This window comes from Rhizophagus irregularis, chromosome 11 (assembly GCF_026210795.1).
Source record: "Rhizophagus irregularis chromosome 11, complete sequence".
In the NCBI taxonomy this organism is placed as follows: domain Eukaryota; kingdom Fungi; phylum Glomeromycota; class Glomeromycetes; order Glomerales; family Glomeraceae; genus Rhizophagus; species Rhizophagus irregularis.
This window is the reverse complement of record NC_089439.1, coordinates 2,769,775-2,784,489: the sequence shown is the minus strand read 5'-3', so window position 1 is coordinate 2,784,489 and position 14,715 is coordinate 2,769,775. Positions and strand designations below refer to the sequence as shown.

Genomic DNA, 14,715 nt, shown 5'->3' with positions numbered 1-14,715 from the left:
AGGAAATGGTATCCACGCCGGAACCGATTTCCTGAATAAAAATAATAAAAAAAAACATTTTTTATTAAAAAACGTTTCGTTTTTAAAGATGTTTCAAAACATTTGTTTCAAAACTTACCTGGAATATTGGTATCCACGTTGGGGCCGAATTCCTATATAAAAAAGTAAAAAAAAATGTTTTTTTAATATTAAAAAATGTTTTTAAAAGTTTTGAAATATTTCAAAACTTATCTGGAATATTGGCGTCCACATTGGAGCCAATTTTCTATACAAAAATGAAAAAAAAAAAACGTTTTTAATATTAAAAACCGTTTTTTTTTATAAAGTTTCAAATTTTTTTTTCGAAACTTATCTGGAACATCAGTATCCATGCCGAAGCCGATTTTCTGCAAAAAAAAACAAAAAAAAAATGTTTTTTTACGTTAAAACGTTTTTTTTTAAGTAAGTTTCGAAATTTTTCGAAACTTTACTTAGGGAAACGATATCCACGCCAGAACCAATTCTCTAAACAAAAAATATTTAAAAAAACGTTTTTTAGTTATAAAACGTTTATTTTTTTAAGAAAGTTTTAAAACTTTTCGAAACTTTACCTAGGGAAACGGTATCCACGCCGGAACCAATTCCCTAAACAAAAAATATTATAAAAAGACGTTTTTTAGTAAAAAATGATTTTTTTTTAAGATAGTTTCGAAAATTTTTCGAAACTTCACCTGGAAAATGGTATCCACGCCGGAACCAATTCCCTAAACAAAAAATATTTTAAAAAAGGCGTTTTTTAGTAAAAAACGTTTTTTTTTTAAGATAGTTTCAAAAATTTTTTGAAACTTTACCTGGAATATCGGTATCCACGCCAGAACCAATTTCCTATATAAAAAATATTAAAAAAAAAACATTTTTTAGTATTAAAAACGTTTTATTAAAGAAAGTTTCAGAATTTTTTTTTGAAACTTTACCTGGAATATCAGTATCCACGCCGGAGCCGATTAAACAAAAAAACTATTTTGAGAAAAAAAGATTTTTTTTTCGAAATAGTTTAAACTATTATTAATAGTTTAAATTCGGTAATAGATCAACTAATTACTGTGGCTGCAGCTTAGTACATTGTATGTCACTGATCTGCTAAACTTTTGCCATTATTGATATTAATTAATTAAAAAATCGTTTAAAAATCGTCAAAAAAGTTTTTAAGTTGATTGTTTGTTGTTAATAAAAATCAATAAAAAAAAATATTGGTCGATTTATGGATTTTTTTATGTTACAACTCACCAAAATCGACCTAAAATCGACTAGGTTGATTTATGCTGAATTTTTTCTGATTTTTGTAATTAGCCGAATGTGTGACGAATTATGTGATCGATTTGCCGAATTGTTGCCGAAAGGTCTTATTGACGAAATAAATGATTTCGACCAGTGTTTTTATATATAGAATTAATATAAAAAAGTGAATTCTGATATTGCAACTTACTTTTATTATATAAAATCAATATAAAAAAATAAATCTAATATCACAATTCACTTTTTATATAAAATCAATATAAAAAGTGAATTATAATATTATAACTCACTTATATTATATAAAATCATAGTTTCAAGTCAACAGATTATTTAGGTTATATTGATGTTACAACCTAAACTAATGCTGAATTGCAATTGCTAAACCTGATCTAATAAATTCAAGTCAACTTATTAGGTTATCTGAATTTAGTCAACCTGTTTAAAACTTTAGTTACATAATTTCAAACACTATTACTAAATCACTACTATAATACCAAAATAAATCCTCAATTCACATATTTAAAAATCATTCAGAATTTAATATAGCTAATTAAAATTAATTACAAATTTACTGTGCCATCCAATGCATTTTTTTTACACTATGAAAAGCAATCAAATAGATGTAGAAGGTTAACATCTTTAATATAAAACTAAGCGTTCAAATAGATACAGAAACTCAGCCAATTTAATACACTATAGTTTATTAATTAATATATACCAAAATATCATAGTATAATGATTAATATATATCCAATTAAATTATAATATTCCATTTCATTATCTCAAATTCTCAATATTAGAAAATTTATAGAATAGCAAAAATAATACTAGTACATTATAATAAATTATAATGTTCTAGTATATATTAATCACTAAACTATGATGTCCTAATACATATTAATCATTAGACTATGATGTTCTAGTATATATTGATCATTAAACAGTAATGTACTAAGATACTATAATATAGATCAAGTGGAATGCATTAATATATTAATATATTAATACATTTTATTACTCCTTAAATAAATTATTTTGAATACTGCTATAAAATTTTTACTTTTTTATCAAATTAGCCAGTTAGTTTCTGCTAATACTATATTTTACATATTTCTAATTATTATTTTAAATTATTAACTTTATTATAAAAAAAAATTACTAACTATTAAATTTAATATATAAATAATATAGAATTATATTTTATTAAAAAACAATTATAACAATTATCTTTTTGGTAGATATTTTACTAATAATCATTTTACCTATAGGATCATTTTATTAACAGTCATTTTACTAATAGTTTTGAAATTCTAATCCACTCTAATCTTATTTTAACCCTAATCTTAATTCCTTACCCAATTCTAAGTTTAACCTTAATTTTTATTTAACTTTAACTTTAATTCTAAATTTCTTTGTAAGTAAGATAATTATTAGTAAACCATTTGTCTGCAAAATGATCTTGTCAGTAAAATGTCTATTAGTGACCTGTAATTTTAATTACTAAATTATAATAAATTATAAGATATATTTATTATAAAAGTACAGATAAATTCTTAATCCTATTTTGGATACTTATTATAATTACTAATTACTAAATTATAAGAAATTTATTATAAAGTACTGTCAAACTGTTTTGGATATTTATAATTAATAATTATGTATATTAATAACAGGTTATTATTTTATTGGTAAAAAATATATTTGATTGACAACTGAGATTTACCATATGACCGTATGGTAATTAAATTAATAATTTTTTTATAAAATAATATTAATGATAAACATGGTTCGGAAATGAGGATCAAAAAATTTTGAAGTTAATTAATCCAAAAAAGAAAAAGTTTTTACTATTAAAATATAAGTATAAAAGCCTAATGGCTTGCCATGGCAGATTTCACATTTTTTTGTAACCCATCTAAGTCCGTTGTTTTCCGACGGTTTTTTTTCCATATATTTAACAGGGAATAAGAGAACATCATCAAGAAACAAACTTGTTTAAATTTGTACAAAATCCTTTGCGCCTAATAAAAATAAAACCATTCATTTTTTAATGAACTAATACAAATAAGGCAAAATATAACTTTTTATTAATTGTTGACGATAAAAAAAAATCACATGCTAATAGCAAAATTTATAGTCAAAAAAATTTACTAAATTAGAATTTTGGGTTAAATTCTTATTCGTGTAACGCGATAAAAAAAAATTTTTTTTTTTATCATTAAAATTTTAAACAATCTGTGATTTATATCAATTTAATCTGTTTACGACATTGTTTATCTTGATGCATGCTCGCCTTGCATTATGCATATTTTTCAAACCAGGAATTATTGAAAAAATAATTCTATAAAAAAAAAAAAAAAAATTTCTCTCTCCTTCTATCTCCTTCTCTCCTTTTTTCCCCCCTTCTTTTTCTTTTCTTTTCTTTTCTTTACTTTTTTCTTTTTTTTCTTTTTTTTTTTTAAAAAAAAATATTTAAAAAAATCTCTATTAACTTTTAAAACTTTATTATTCGAAAATAATAGGGAAATAATTTCTTTTTTTTCTTTTTTTTTTGAAAAAAAAAAAAAAAAAAATTTATTTTTTCATATGGCGCATTGTTTTTCTTGGCTAAGGATATTCGTGAAACATTTGACAAAAATTTATTACAATTAATCAATAGATTTATGTAGATAGTAAAAAGAAAAAAAAAGGTACTAAGCAAATAAATCAATTAAATGATAAACAATAGTAAAAAAAAATTAAAATTGTGGAAATGATTTACAAGTTTAGTAAATATTCGGGAAATTTGCCGCATCTTTTTTTTAATCTTTGATTTTTAATCAATGTTGTAATGTTGTAACGAACTTAAAAATACTTGTAATACTCAAATTATTTTTTTTTTGGTTAAAAAAAAATACAGAAACAACTGCAAAAAGTTAATTTAACCTTTGCATTTTTTTTTATTGAAAGAAAAAGATTTTTTTAATGATAAACCTAGATTTTTTTTTTTTTTTTTTTTGATTGATTGATGCATTTTGATTATATTGATTTTTTTAAGATAATCCACAGAATAAAAAATTTCTTAATTACATTAAACCCACATGATTATAATATATATATAATTTTTTTTTTTTGATTACATAAAAAAATATGAACCCCCCAACCCACCGTTTTTTTTTAAAAAAAGTATGACTTTCATATCAGAAACATGGGAAAGTCAAGCGTTGAGTGACATTAAACTTCTAACCACTACAATTTTTTTTTTTTTTGATTTTTAATCATCAGAGCCACTTGATTCGTCACTCGAAGTAACACAAGGAATACGCATATATATTTTTTTATTAATTTGTTCCTTTTCCTTATCGATATGATCCATAATATCTATTTCATCTTCACTATCATCACTCGTTTCACTTCTTTCATTTTGAAATTTATTATCAACCGACATCGAATTATCTTCTTTTTTCTCAATCTCTTTTTGTTGAATACGTTTTACACTATAATCAGGAAAAAATACTGCGTTGTCTAAATGATGAAAAAAAAAAGAAAAAAAAAAAAATTCAGGATTTTAAACGAGATCATGAATAGGTACAAACACAAACAAAAAAAAAATTATTTGATAAATATTTTGTGAATCATAAATAAAAAAGTAAATAATAAGAGAATAAACTTACACCAATGAACGTATGCTTCTAATTGAGTCGGAAATGTGTCGAAATTTAGGTCAATGATGCCGATCCAAAAATCAAATTGGGGTTTTCCAAGCCACCAATCTAATATTACTCTCGTTTGAAACAGTGTTGTAAGAACATTAATTTCAATTATATCTTCATCAAAACAATCAGTATAAGAATATCCTACATCTCTCCATATTGGAGTTAAAAGTAATTGATTCTTCTTTGACCATAAATCATTAATGGTATGAACATAAGCTGACAAGGCTGTAAAATCAAAAATTCCTTTTACGTATGGTCCTGGTAAGTCGATCAGTTTATCAATGATCTTGCCGATCTGTTTCAATTTTGGTTCCAATATGGAAAGCACCGGAATATCATCCGTAGTGTAACTTGTATCCCGTAATGTATCGAAAACTTGTAATAGACTGTAATAAGGATGGCTTTCATCTTTTATATCTTCAGCTCGAAATTCGTCTGGTAAATATTTTAATTTCCAGCTACGATGAGGCAAGTCAGCAATAGTCCAAGCTTGTTGAGTCATATTGAAAGAACAAATTTTTAAAAAATTTGGTATGATCAACTATTAAAATATTCTCTTTTAAAAAGTGACCTTTCTTTACAACAAGAAGGTTCAGTCGTTAAAATAAATTGGAAAAAAAAAAAAATTTTAAAATGTAGTGGTTAGAAGAAGGAGTTGCGTAAAGAAAAAGTCTCTGCAAAATTGTGCCTGAAAAATTCTAAATTTATATTTGACACAGAGCTACACTATTTATTGTGTGACAATATCGGAAGTATGGAATTGTATCAGGCAATTCAGGCAATTGTAACTTGTGCTTTTGCAGTTAAAGGCTTGGGGCTTTTAAAATATAAACCAGTTGGGTATGCCCATGTGGGGTATTACCGCATTAAATTTCTTTTATATAATATTTTTTTTTTCTTGAAAAAACAATAAACAATAATAATAATAATAATAATAATAATAGTAGTAGTAATAATAATCAGTAGTAATTAATAATAGAAATAATAATAATTACTGGGGGAAATGAGAGAGTGAGAGGGAAATTTTTTTTTTTTTTCTTGTTGTTAAATAAAATTGTATAAGTAAAATAAAGTAGTATAAAAATAGCATAAATAGACTCTACAAAAAGTTAGATATAATATGTAATAATTATTTTTATTAGATCATGATATTTTTAACCTGTGTAATAACTTGAGTATTTTTACCCCAAGCCAAAAATTTTTTTTATGGGGATCTAAAAAGCATCCCACATTATAAAAAATTAAACCCGATAAACAATCAAAATCTTTCGTAATCAAACAAAAACTTATTAGTATTAAATAAAATGAAATGAGAAATTATAGATATAATATCTCACGGTTTAATTTTTTCTATGATTACTGTATTACGTGATTCTTCTCACGGGCTAATTCCAATATATCTTGTTAATAATGTAATGGAATAATGGATTTTGGGTTAAATTGTCCAATAAATATCAACCAATCGGAGTAAACCGAGTTGACAATCTATAAACGATATTTTTTTTTAACGAATGAAATTTTTTTTGAAAAGAAGAAAAAAAAAAAAAAAAAGAATTCAAAACCTTCGATTAGAAGAAAAGAATGTTAATAAATTTTTTTTTTAATTAACAAAATAGATTTACAAATTGAGGATTTACTTCTGTACAAGATTTCTGCAATAATATTTTGATTGACATTTTAGATGCATTTTAATTTATAAACTTTAAATTTATAATTGATCACAAAATTCCATAATAATTCACTAATTTTCAAGGTACAATGGAAGTTTCCGGGTGATAATTTATCATTTTTTAAACAATATTAAAAGACTTATTGTAGTTACGATTCTTCCGGCTCAATATTTTATTTAAATTCCGAAAACTCGGTCTCACATTATTTAGTTATTACTCCATATTGTATCATATTTAATTGTCCACATAAAATTACTTCTATATCTAGAAAGTAAAAAGCGGAGAAACAAAATTGTGAAAGTGGAGAAATTTTGTTTCATACATCACATCCTGATATTAATAATCTTGGAATTTTTTGATTCGTTAGTTATAATATCAATAAACGCCAATATACTTTAAATGAAAATTAAAGTTTTATAATTTGAACGTGATTATACATATGATTACATATTTTTAATATATATTTAATATATTTTAATTAATATATTTACCAATATAAGGTTATAATAATTCCTCTTATTAGGATTATTTAATGGTAAAACTTTAATCACATGTAATCGAAATGGTTTTTTCCCGCCAAAAAAATATATATATCCTTTTCTTTTTTTTTTGTATTACGATCACGCTCTATTTTTGCTATTATGGTTTCAACTTTAAAAAAAAAAATTTTCTTTCAAAAAATAAATGAATCCAATTTAGTATAAAACATGTCCACTTTTTGAAATAACAAAAAAATAATATACTTTTATCGGATTAGTACAGTATTATCCAACCAAATTTTGTGAGATAGCTGTTTCCATGTCTGCCTGGGTCTCCTATATATATTAATATTGTCAGTATATTAAATTTTTATTAATAAATTTATTATCGTACTACCATTAATAACTTTAATACATCCAACATTTATGCTCTGGTGGTGGTGTTACCTTGTGTCATAAATTTAATTGAAGAATTAATATCATAAGAATCCTAATAAATACATAGCGATCAAAAATTAATTACGGTTTGAGAGAAAAAGTTCGGTATATCGTTGTTATAAATAATAAAATTATTTAGACTTAAATAATCAAATTTCATTTGTTAGCTTTAAATAAACTTATTAAACTTATCCGATATAATCAGTGATCTCATTCTACCTTTTTTTTTTTTCGTTTTTTTTTTTCAATGATAGAACTGCTTTTATTTACCAATTCAGCAATTTTGCTCAAGTTTTGGTTCTAAAAAGTATTAATTAAAATTTCAGCCGAATAAAATTTAACCCATATAGTCATCGATAGTACGTTAATTATTACTTATGATAAATTAAAGCCAGTATTTGTCCGGTTCATTTACTATATTGACAAAAGCCGTAATAATGTTTTGTTGTTTTTTTAAACAAGAATAATTTTGTATCCAATCAAAAAGTTGAGTTTGAATTTTCTAGTATATTTATAACTATTTATACCGTATATAAATGAGTAAATTTAAAACAATTACTTGCTTATTGTGGACTTTTTATTAATAGTATATTAATAGTATATTCATTATTTTTACTATCATCATTTATAGAAAATACGTTAATTATTTGCATTACTGCGTACTTTTTTTTAATCGACAAAATTATGTTGTACGTGGCTAAGCTTTCCCGAATTTTTATAAATTAATTCGGTTCGATCAATTTATCATCGTATTATATTACGGTAATAAAATTTCAAAGCAAAGCCACATCGAACAATTGTTCGCTCCCGAATTCATCTTTTAAAATATGAAAAGAGGTTAAGAAAGGTTAAGGAAATTTAAATGTGGCTTATGTTTATCATATATCATATGTACATATATACACCTATATATATATCATATCTATCATAATAAAATTAATTTTCACACGAATCGCTAGAAGAAAAAAAATCAAAATGAAAAGAAGAAAGGCTCAGAATGCTGAAAGAACGGTATATCAAAAAACTTAAATGTAATTTATCATTTTTAATGATTAAATCTTAAATTGCTAAAAATCCTTATATTTAGCCGTATAATATTGCTGCTATATTGCAACTTGGATTAATCGTGTTTGATTTTGTAATGGATATTCTTTTCGCGTCTAAAAAGGCTCCTGAAGTAACGAACCTCTTTATTCCAAAGTAAGGTGTAATCTTACTAAAATATATATTCCTTAATCACTAATTCTTTCTAATGACTTATATCATCTCTTACGTTCTTCATTAGTACCATAATATTAATTCTATCATTAACAATAAATTTTATACTCGCATTATATATAATAACAAATGAAAAATATTTAAATCAAGATTTTGCAAAATGGTCAAACTCACATAAGACAGTTATATCAATTTTCGCCTTAATTTCAAGTGCTGATATTGAAGCATTAAATATTTTGCAAAGTTTTGGTTTTTTTAAAAGTGATTTTAGTGAACAAACTACGGGAAAAATTTTTTGGGGTGCTTGTTTAGATATTTTTATTGAAGATATACCTCAGCTCATAATTCAAGTAAGTAATAATAATTTATTTTAATTTTTAAAAGAGAGTTATTTATTAAATTTTTTTTTTTTTTCTCTTTCCCTTCAATTATAGATATTATATTTTCGAAGTGTACTTTATTATGATGTAATATCTTTATTAACATTGGCTTCATCTAGTTTAACGCTTACAGTACACATAATTGGTAGATTTTATCAGACAATACGTCCATCACGTCCTAAATCAACATCTGGTCATCCTTTACAAATACACAAACGTGAAATTCAATCTTCAGATCAAGGAAAGGAAAGTAGTAAAGGAAAATTACCAGAAGTTGTAGTTGATACTCAGAAGGCTGATGATAATAAAGAACTTCTTAAAAATCGTAGTTCTATTAGTAGTTTTAAAGAAGTGTTGCCTTAAATTAAAAAAATAAGAAGGGAAGGGAGGAAAAGAGAAAAGAGAGAATTATTCATACGTGTATATATTTATTATTATTATTATTATTATTTTTTTTATAAAACATTTTATATATTTAAATTTATAATGTCGGTAGAAGCTATGGCTTTACTTAAAAAAGTATAAAGTTACATAAGCCAAAGTAATTATATAAATTAATAGGTTTGTTACCTGATACAAAATTTTTAAATTTATATTGGTATAAAAAAAATAAAGATACTGTAATATATAAAGTTATTTTAAGGGGTCAATACTTTTTATTTTTAACTGAATTTATACTACTATTTTTAATATAAATAAAAGTAAATAATAGCTACTATATATTAAAAAAAAACTTTTATTTTCTTTCATTTTGCAAAATGCATACTTTTATTATATAAAAATATATACTTATTATAAAGTAGTGTTTATATTATAAAAAAGATTGGTAATCATGAATTATATACTGTATACAGTTAAACCTTTTATAATCACACCCTTAGGATCATTCAATGGTGTGATTATAATGAAGTGTGCCTATTGGTAAGGGTATTAATCCAGTACTTTCATATATAAATAAATATGATTATATATTATATAAAATATTTGCAAAAATATTTCATAATATAAAATATGCTTAAAATTATTTATCTGTTAAAAATATTATGGAAATTTTTGAAAAATAAAAACTTTTCCTATTATCAAGTAATTTGAGTTTAGAGTGCAGACTACATAATATATATCTTATTAGTTATTTTATTAAATCACATGATTCATATGCTTATACAGGGGGAATTTTTATATATATTTATTATAATACGAAACTGACAATTGGTTTAATTATACTTATAATTATAGAAGGAGTATTTATATATAAAAAAATTGGCATCAAAAAACTGTATTGCCAAAATTTAATATAATTTGAAATTTGAAATTTTGGAATTTGTTATTATATAAAAATTTCAAAATTGGCAATTTTTAAATTGCCAATTTTGAATTTAAAAGATATATATATTATAAATAATTTAAAAATAACTAAATTTATAGTTATTATTATTTAATTAAAAAAAAAACTTTTACCTACAGATTAGTTTCTTATAAAAAATAGAAGTTATTTTTTGAAGAAAGTATATAGGAAAAGCTGTCATAGATATAAAACAATATCTTTTTTGAAGAGTTTTATATATATACAATTTAAACATATCAATAGCAAATGTAACCATTAAATATTTTACTGAAAAATTAAAAAACAAGTAAAAATACAACTTTACAGTACAGATATACTAGACTTTTTACAAATGGATATGCAGCATTAAAAATCTTTTTACAAAAGCAAAAATACTTACTGTCACCTAAACCTTTTAATATTAAAAAAAAACTAACTATTTTTAAGACTTTAGTAAAATTCTTTAAAATTAAAATTATTACTATTGTTCTGATGATCTTTAGAAAGTTTTATCTGAATATTACTAGAATATTCCAGAATAATTAGGATTAACAAATTCAATTAATAGACAATATAATAGATATGACTCACATAAACTTCATTTTGAAATAAAATGATGCAAATTTATCAAATGATAATTCAAATTCACTAAATATAGTAATTTCTGATACATCATACTAATCACAATCAGTACAACTTTATACAAAGAAATTATCTATACCATCTATTATTTTAGACAAAAATTTAAAAAAGAAAAAAAGTTCAGAAAAAAGCAAAAGCAGCCAATTTTTATTAATAAAATTATATTAAAGTAAAAGAAGCATTACTTGCAAAACTAGTAGCTTAATAAATTAAAAGAAAGTAAATTAGTATTTAAGTCAAAACTAGTTTTTGTAAAAAATGACAAAAAAATCAAAAATATCAAGACTACTTTACAGAAACTTATCATTTTTAATCAATATAAAATCGATATTATTAAGTTTATCTTAATGGTATTGTTTTGATATCATTTTGATATTATTTCAATATCGATTTAATATCAATGTAATATTGAAATAAAGTATTATCATTTTGATATCATATCGATATTAAATTAATATCACATGGCATAGTAGTTAGCAAATTAGTTATAGTTTTTTTTTTATTTACAAACTAGTATAGCAATTTATGTATATGTAGAGTAAAAAAAAACCCAATATAGTCAAATGTACAAATGCTTTAGACCAGTGATGTGCTCTTGGAATATTGGAAGCACTATTGGAAGCACCTTTGGAAAAATTGGAAGCATAATTTTCTAATAAAACCATTTGGATTGGAAGTTTCCAACCAAATTTTTATGTCGTAAAATGCGCTCGCTATGCTTTAGACTTAAGATGAGTATCAGAATAATTTTAATCCGTGTTATTTTTCAAGTCTATGCATTTTTGAATGTTAGTTAAATATTCAATGAAGATGAAATATCATTGAAAAATTATATGCATATTTTGTTTTGAAATACTGATTACTTTATCTTTTGAACAAAAATAGTGCAATAAATAATATTTCTTGTAAAAGATCCCAAAATATGTCTAACATGCAATAAAGTAAACACTTTTATATATAAAAAAGAAGCAATTTATTTTTCCAATGCACATGCTACAAGTATACACAGTACTTTAAAAAAATACAAGCAAATTAACTGTTAATAGTATATGAATTATAATTACAAATAACTAAAAGTTAAATGTTATTGATACGATTTTATATTACTCTGTTATAGTAAATACAATTTATCACATCTTCTGTTTTGAAAAAAAAATATTAAGTGCTTTTCTTTCTAGCCTTTTTTTTTGGTATAATTTCAATTACATACTTATCCACATTTTCAATTTTAACGGGTTTGTTTACTAACTTAACTGTTTTTAAAACATTGCACTGTAATAATAAAATAAAATCCTATCAGTATCCTATTAGGACCTCTATGAATATTAATTACCAATTTGTTACCTAAAAATTCATTAGCATTTTTATATTCATAGAAAATTGTTCTATGTCATCAAAAAAGGTTGAAAAATAAGGAAAACTTACAAATATTTTATGATATCATGCATAATGTCGTATCCTTCATAAAGAAATGGATCAAAATATTCTTTATTAATAAAAGATTTTTGAATTAAACTTAAAACTTTGACTTGATTATAGGCATCATCTGTAAATTGATCCCAGTAATTTTTAAATTCAGACGTTGAAATCTAAGCCTATTTCTCTAATACTTTATCAAGATATAGCTTTTGATCAAAATTTAATGTAGATAGTGTTTCGTGCTTTATTTCATTATCAGTTAGATCAATGATGTTATTAATATAAGAAAATTAGAATTCATAAAAGTCTTTCCTAATAAATGGTCTTTGGATTTGAATTTATTAAGAATTTCAATTAGAGTTTTTAAAGTAACATTTCATCTGGTTATAGTGATTTCACCTGAAAAATTGAGCAAAAATAAGTATATAGAATAACTAATGTATAAAGCAGAAGGCATAATATCTCAAGCGAATCATTAAACAATTCTAATATGAGATCATTATCCAATTCTGAGATTCCTTAGTTTTATCTTTCACGAATCTGAAAAAATCTTTCTCAACTGAATTAGAAGGGGTTTAGATATATCTTATTCATTTATTTTGTAACTCTTCATGATCATCCTGTTCTTTTGTCAGAATCTCAGATTCTAATATGCATTTTGGTATCCTTATCGTTTCATTACTAAATTCAATAAAACTATCAGAAACACACTGATGAATTTTAGATACTACTTCTGCATTATTTTATAGTTGAAAAACCTGTAATATAATATATATCAAAATTGTTTAGTAAAGATAATATATTATAACTATGTTTTGTAAAAAAAACTGGATATCTTAATATATTCTATCTCAGCAAGCTCAATAACTTTTTCATTTTTTATCGATTGTAACTTTCACTTTATCTAATATCAAATTTCAAGCTATTCAAAATACTTCATTGTTGTTGATACTTGGTAAGGATTTTTATGCCTGTTATCGTAAAACATAAAAGAAATAATTAAATTTGGCCAATAATACATAAATAAAAATTAAGCTCTTATTATTTAAAGAGCATAAAAGGTCATAACAAACTAATAACAATCCAACACATGATAACTAATAGTTCCAGTATTTCACAAAAGGCTGAAGAGAAGGATCAACTAGCAGTCAATCTTCCAGTTAATTAACAGTCTCTTGGCTCAACTAACAGTCACTTCATGATATATACAATTCTATCTTAAACATATACTATTTATATACTATAACACTCACCTGAAATTCTTTACAAAAATCTTTTGCCTTTTGTTATATGTTCTCCTTAATCAACTTGTTATTATCAGTCTTCTCAAGTCATTTCTTTATGTAATCAAAAATCTTCACTTTGTCACCTTTAAGCTTTTCATACAAACCATACCAAAAAACAAAATCATTAAGATTTCACAGCTCTGGTAAAGTAATTTGTAGATAGTTATCTATCTTAACAACCTTTATAATAGTCTGATAATGGTGTAATCCTTGAAATCAGGATAATCATGTAATCAGATGAATAAAGGACTGAACGGAACATGGATAAACATTTAACTGATAAAAGAATATTTAACCAAGATAATTGAAGAGCATAATGTTATAATTACACAATATTTATTATAATTACTTATTTATAGTTTAGTTATTTATAGTTTAGTTATTTATAGTTAGTTATATTTAGATTAGTTATATTTAGTTTAGATATTATTAGTTTAATTATAAATAATTTATCATTGTGTCAATAAAACTATTGTATCAATGAAATGATTATATCAATGAGAATTCATTGTGTAAATAGGAATAATCATTACTCAAAAATGGGCGTAATTAGATGGAACTAGATGGAAGGATTACATTATACGAGTCATAATGAATTATAGTCTTAGAATCTTATAGAATATTATAATTTAGTGAAATATCATAATGTATAAAAAGATTGACTTTTGACTTTGGTCAACAGCTTTTGCTCAATTGATGATTTAATATTAATAAAGAGTTATCATTGTAGTTTTATCATGAAAAATGATTAATAATTAATGATTCAATCAAAAAGTACCAAGTTCAGAATAAAAGAGAATTTATTATGAAAAATTTATTTAACCTAAGAGAGGTTATTGCAGTTTGAAAGTTAAAATTTAAGAATATAAAAAGAGTTAAAGAATTATTA

General features: G+C 23.4%; 2 protein-coding genes across 3 annotated transcripts; one reads left to right on the top strand and one right to left on the bottom strand.

Annotated features, from left to right (window-relative positions):
* Nucleotides 1-4,271: 4,271 nt before the first annotated feature.
* On the bottom strand, nucleotides 4,272-5,631 carry OCT59_003086 (uncharacterized protein). Its single transcript, XM_066145388.1, has 2 exons — nucleotides 4,929-5,631; nucleotides 4,272-4,779 (listed from the first exon to the last, which is right to left on the bottom strand). Exons 1-2 carry the CDS (start codon nucleotides 5,470-5,472, stop codon nucleotides 4,529-4,531), a joined length of 795 nt encoding a protein of 264 aa, XP_065996114.1. The 5' UTR covers nucleotides 5,473-5,631; the 3' UTR covers nucleotides 4,272-4,528.
* Nucleotides 5,632-8,306: 2,675 nt separating this feature from the next.
* On the top strand, nucleotides 8,307-9,807 carry OCT59_003085 (uncharacterized protein). 2 transcript variants are annotated; one of them, XM_025315415.2, is made up of 4 exons: nucleotides 8,485-8,568; nucleotides 8,645-8,757; nucleotides 8,843-9,125; nucleotides 9,210-9,807. In XM_025315415.2, exons 1-4 carry the CDS (start codon nucleotides 8,533-8,535, stop codon nucleotides 9,516-9,518), a joined length of 741 nt encoding a protein of 246 aa, XP_025182952.1. In that variant the 5' UTR covers nucleotides 8,485-8,532; the 3' UTR covers nucleotides 9,519-9,807. The 2 variants fall into 2 exon arrangements, with proteins under 2 accessions (XP_065996113.1, XP_025182952.1); XM_066145387.1 differs by having other exon boundaries at nucleotides 8,307-8,757.
* The last annotated feature ends 4,908 nt before the right edge of the window (nucleotides 9,808-14,715 follow it).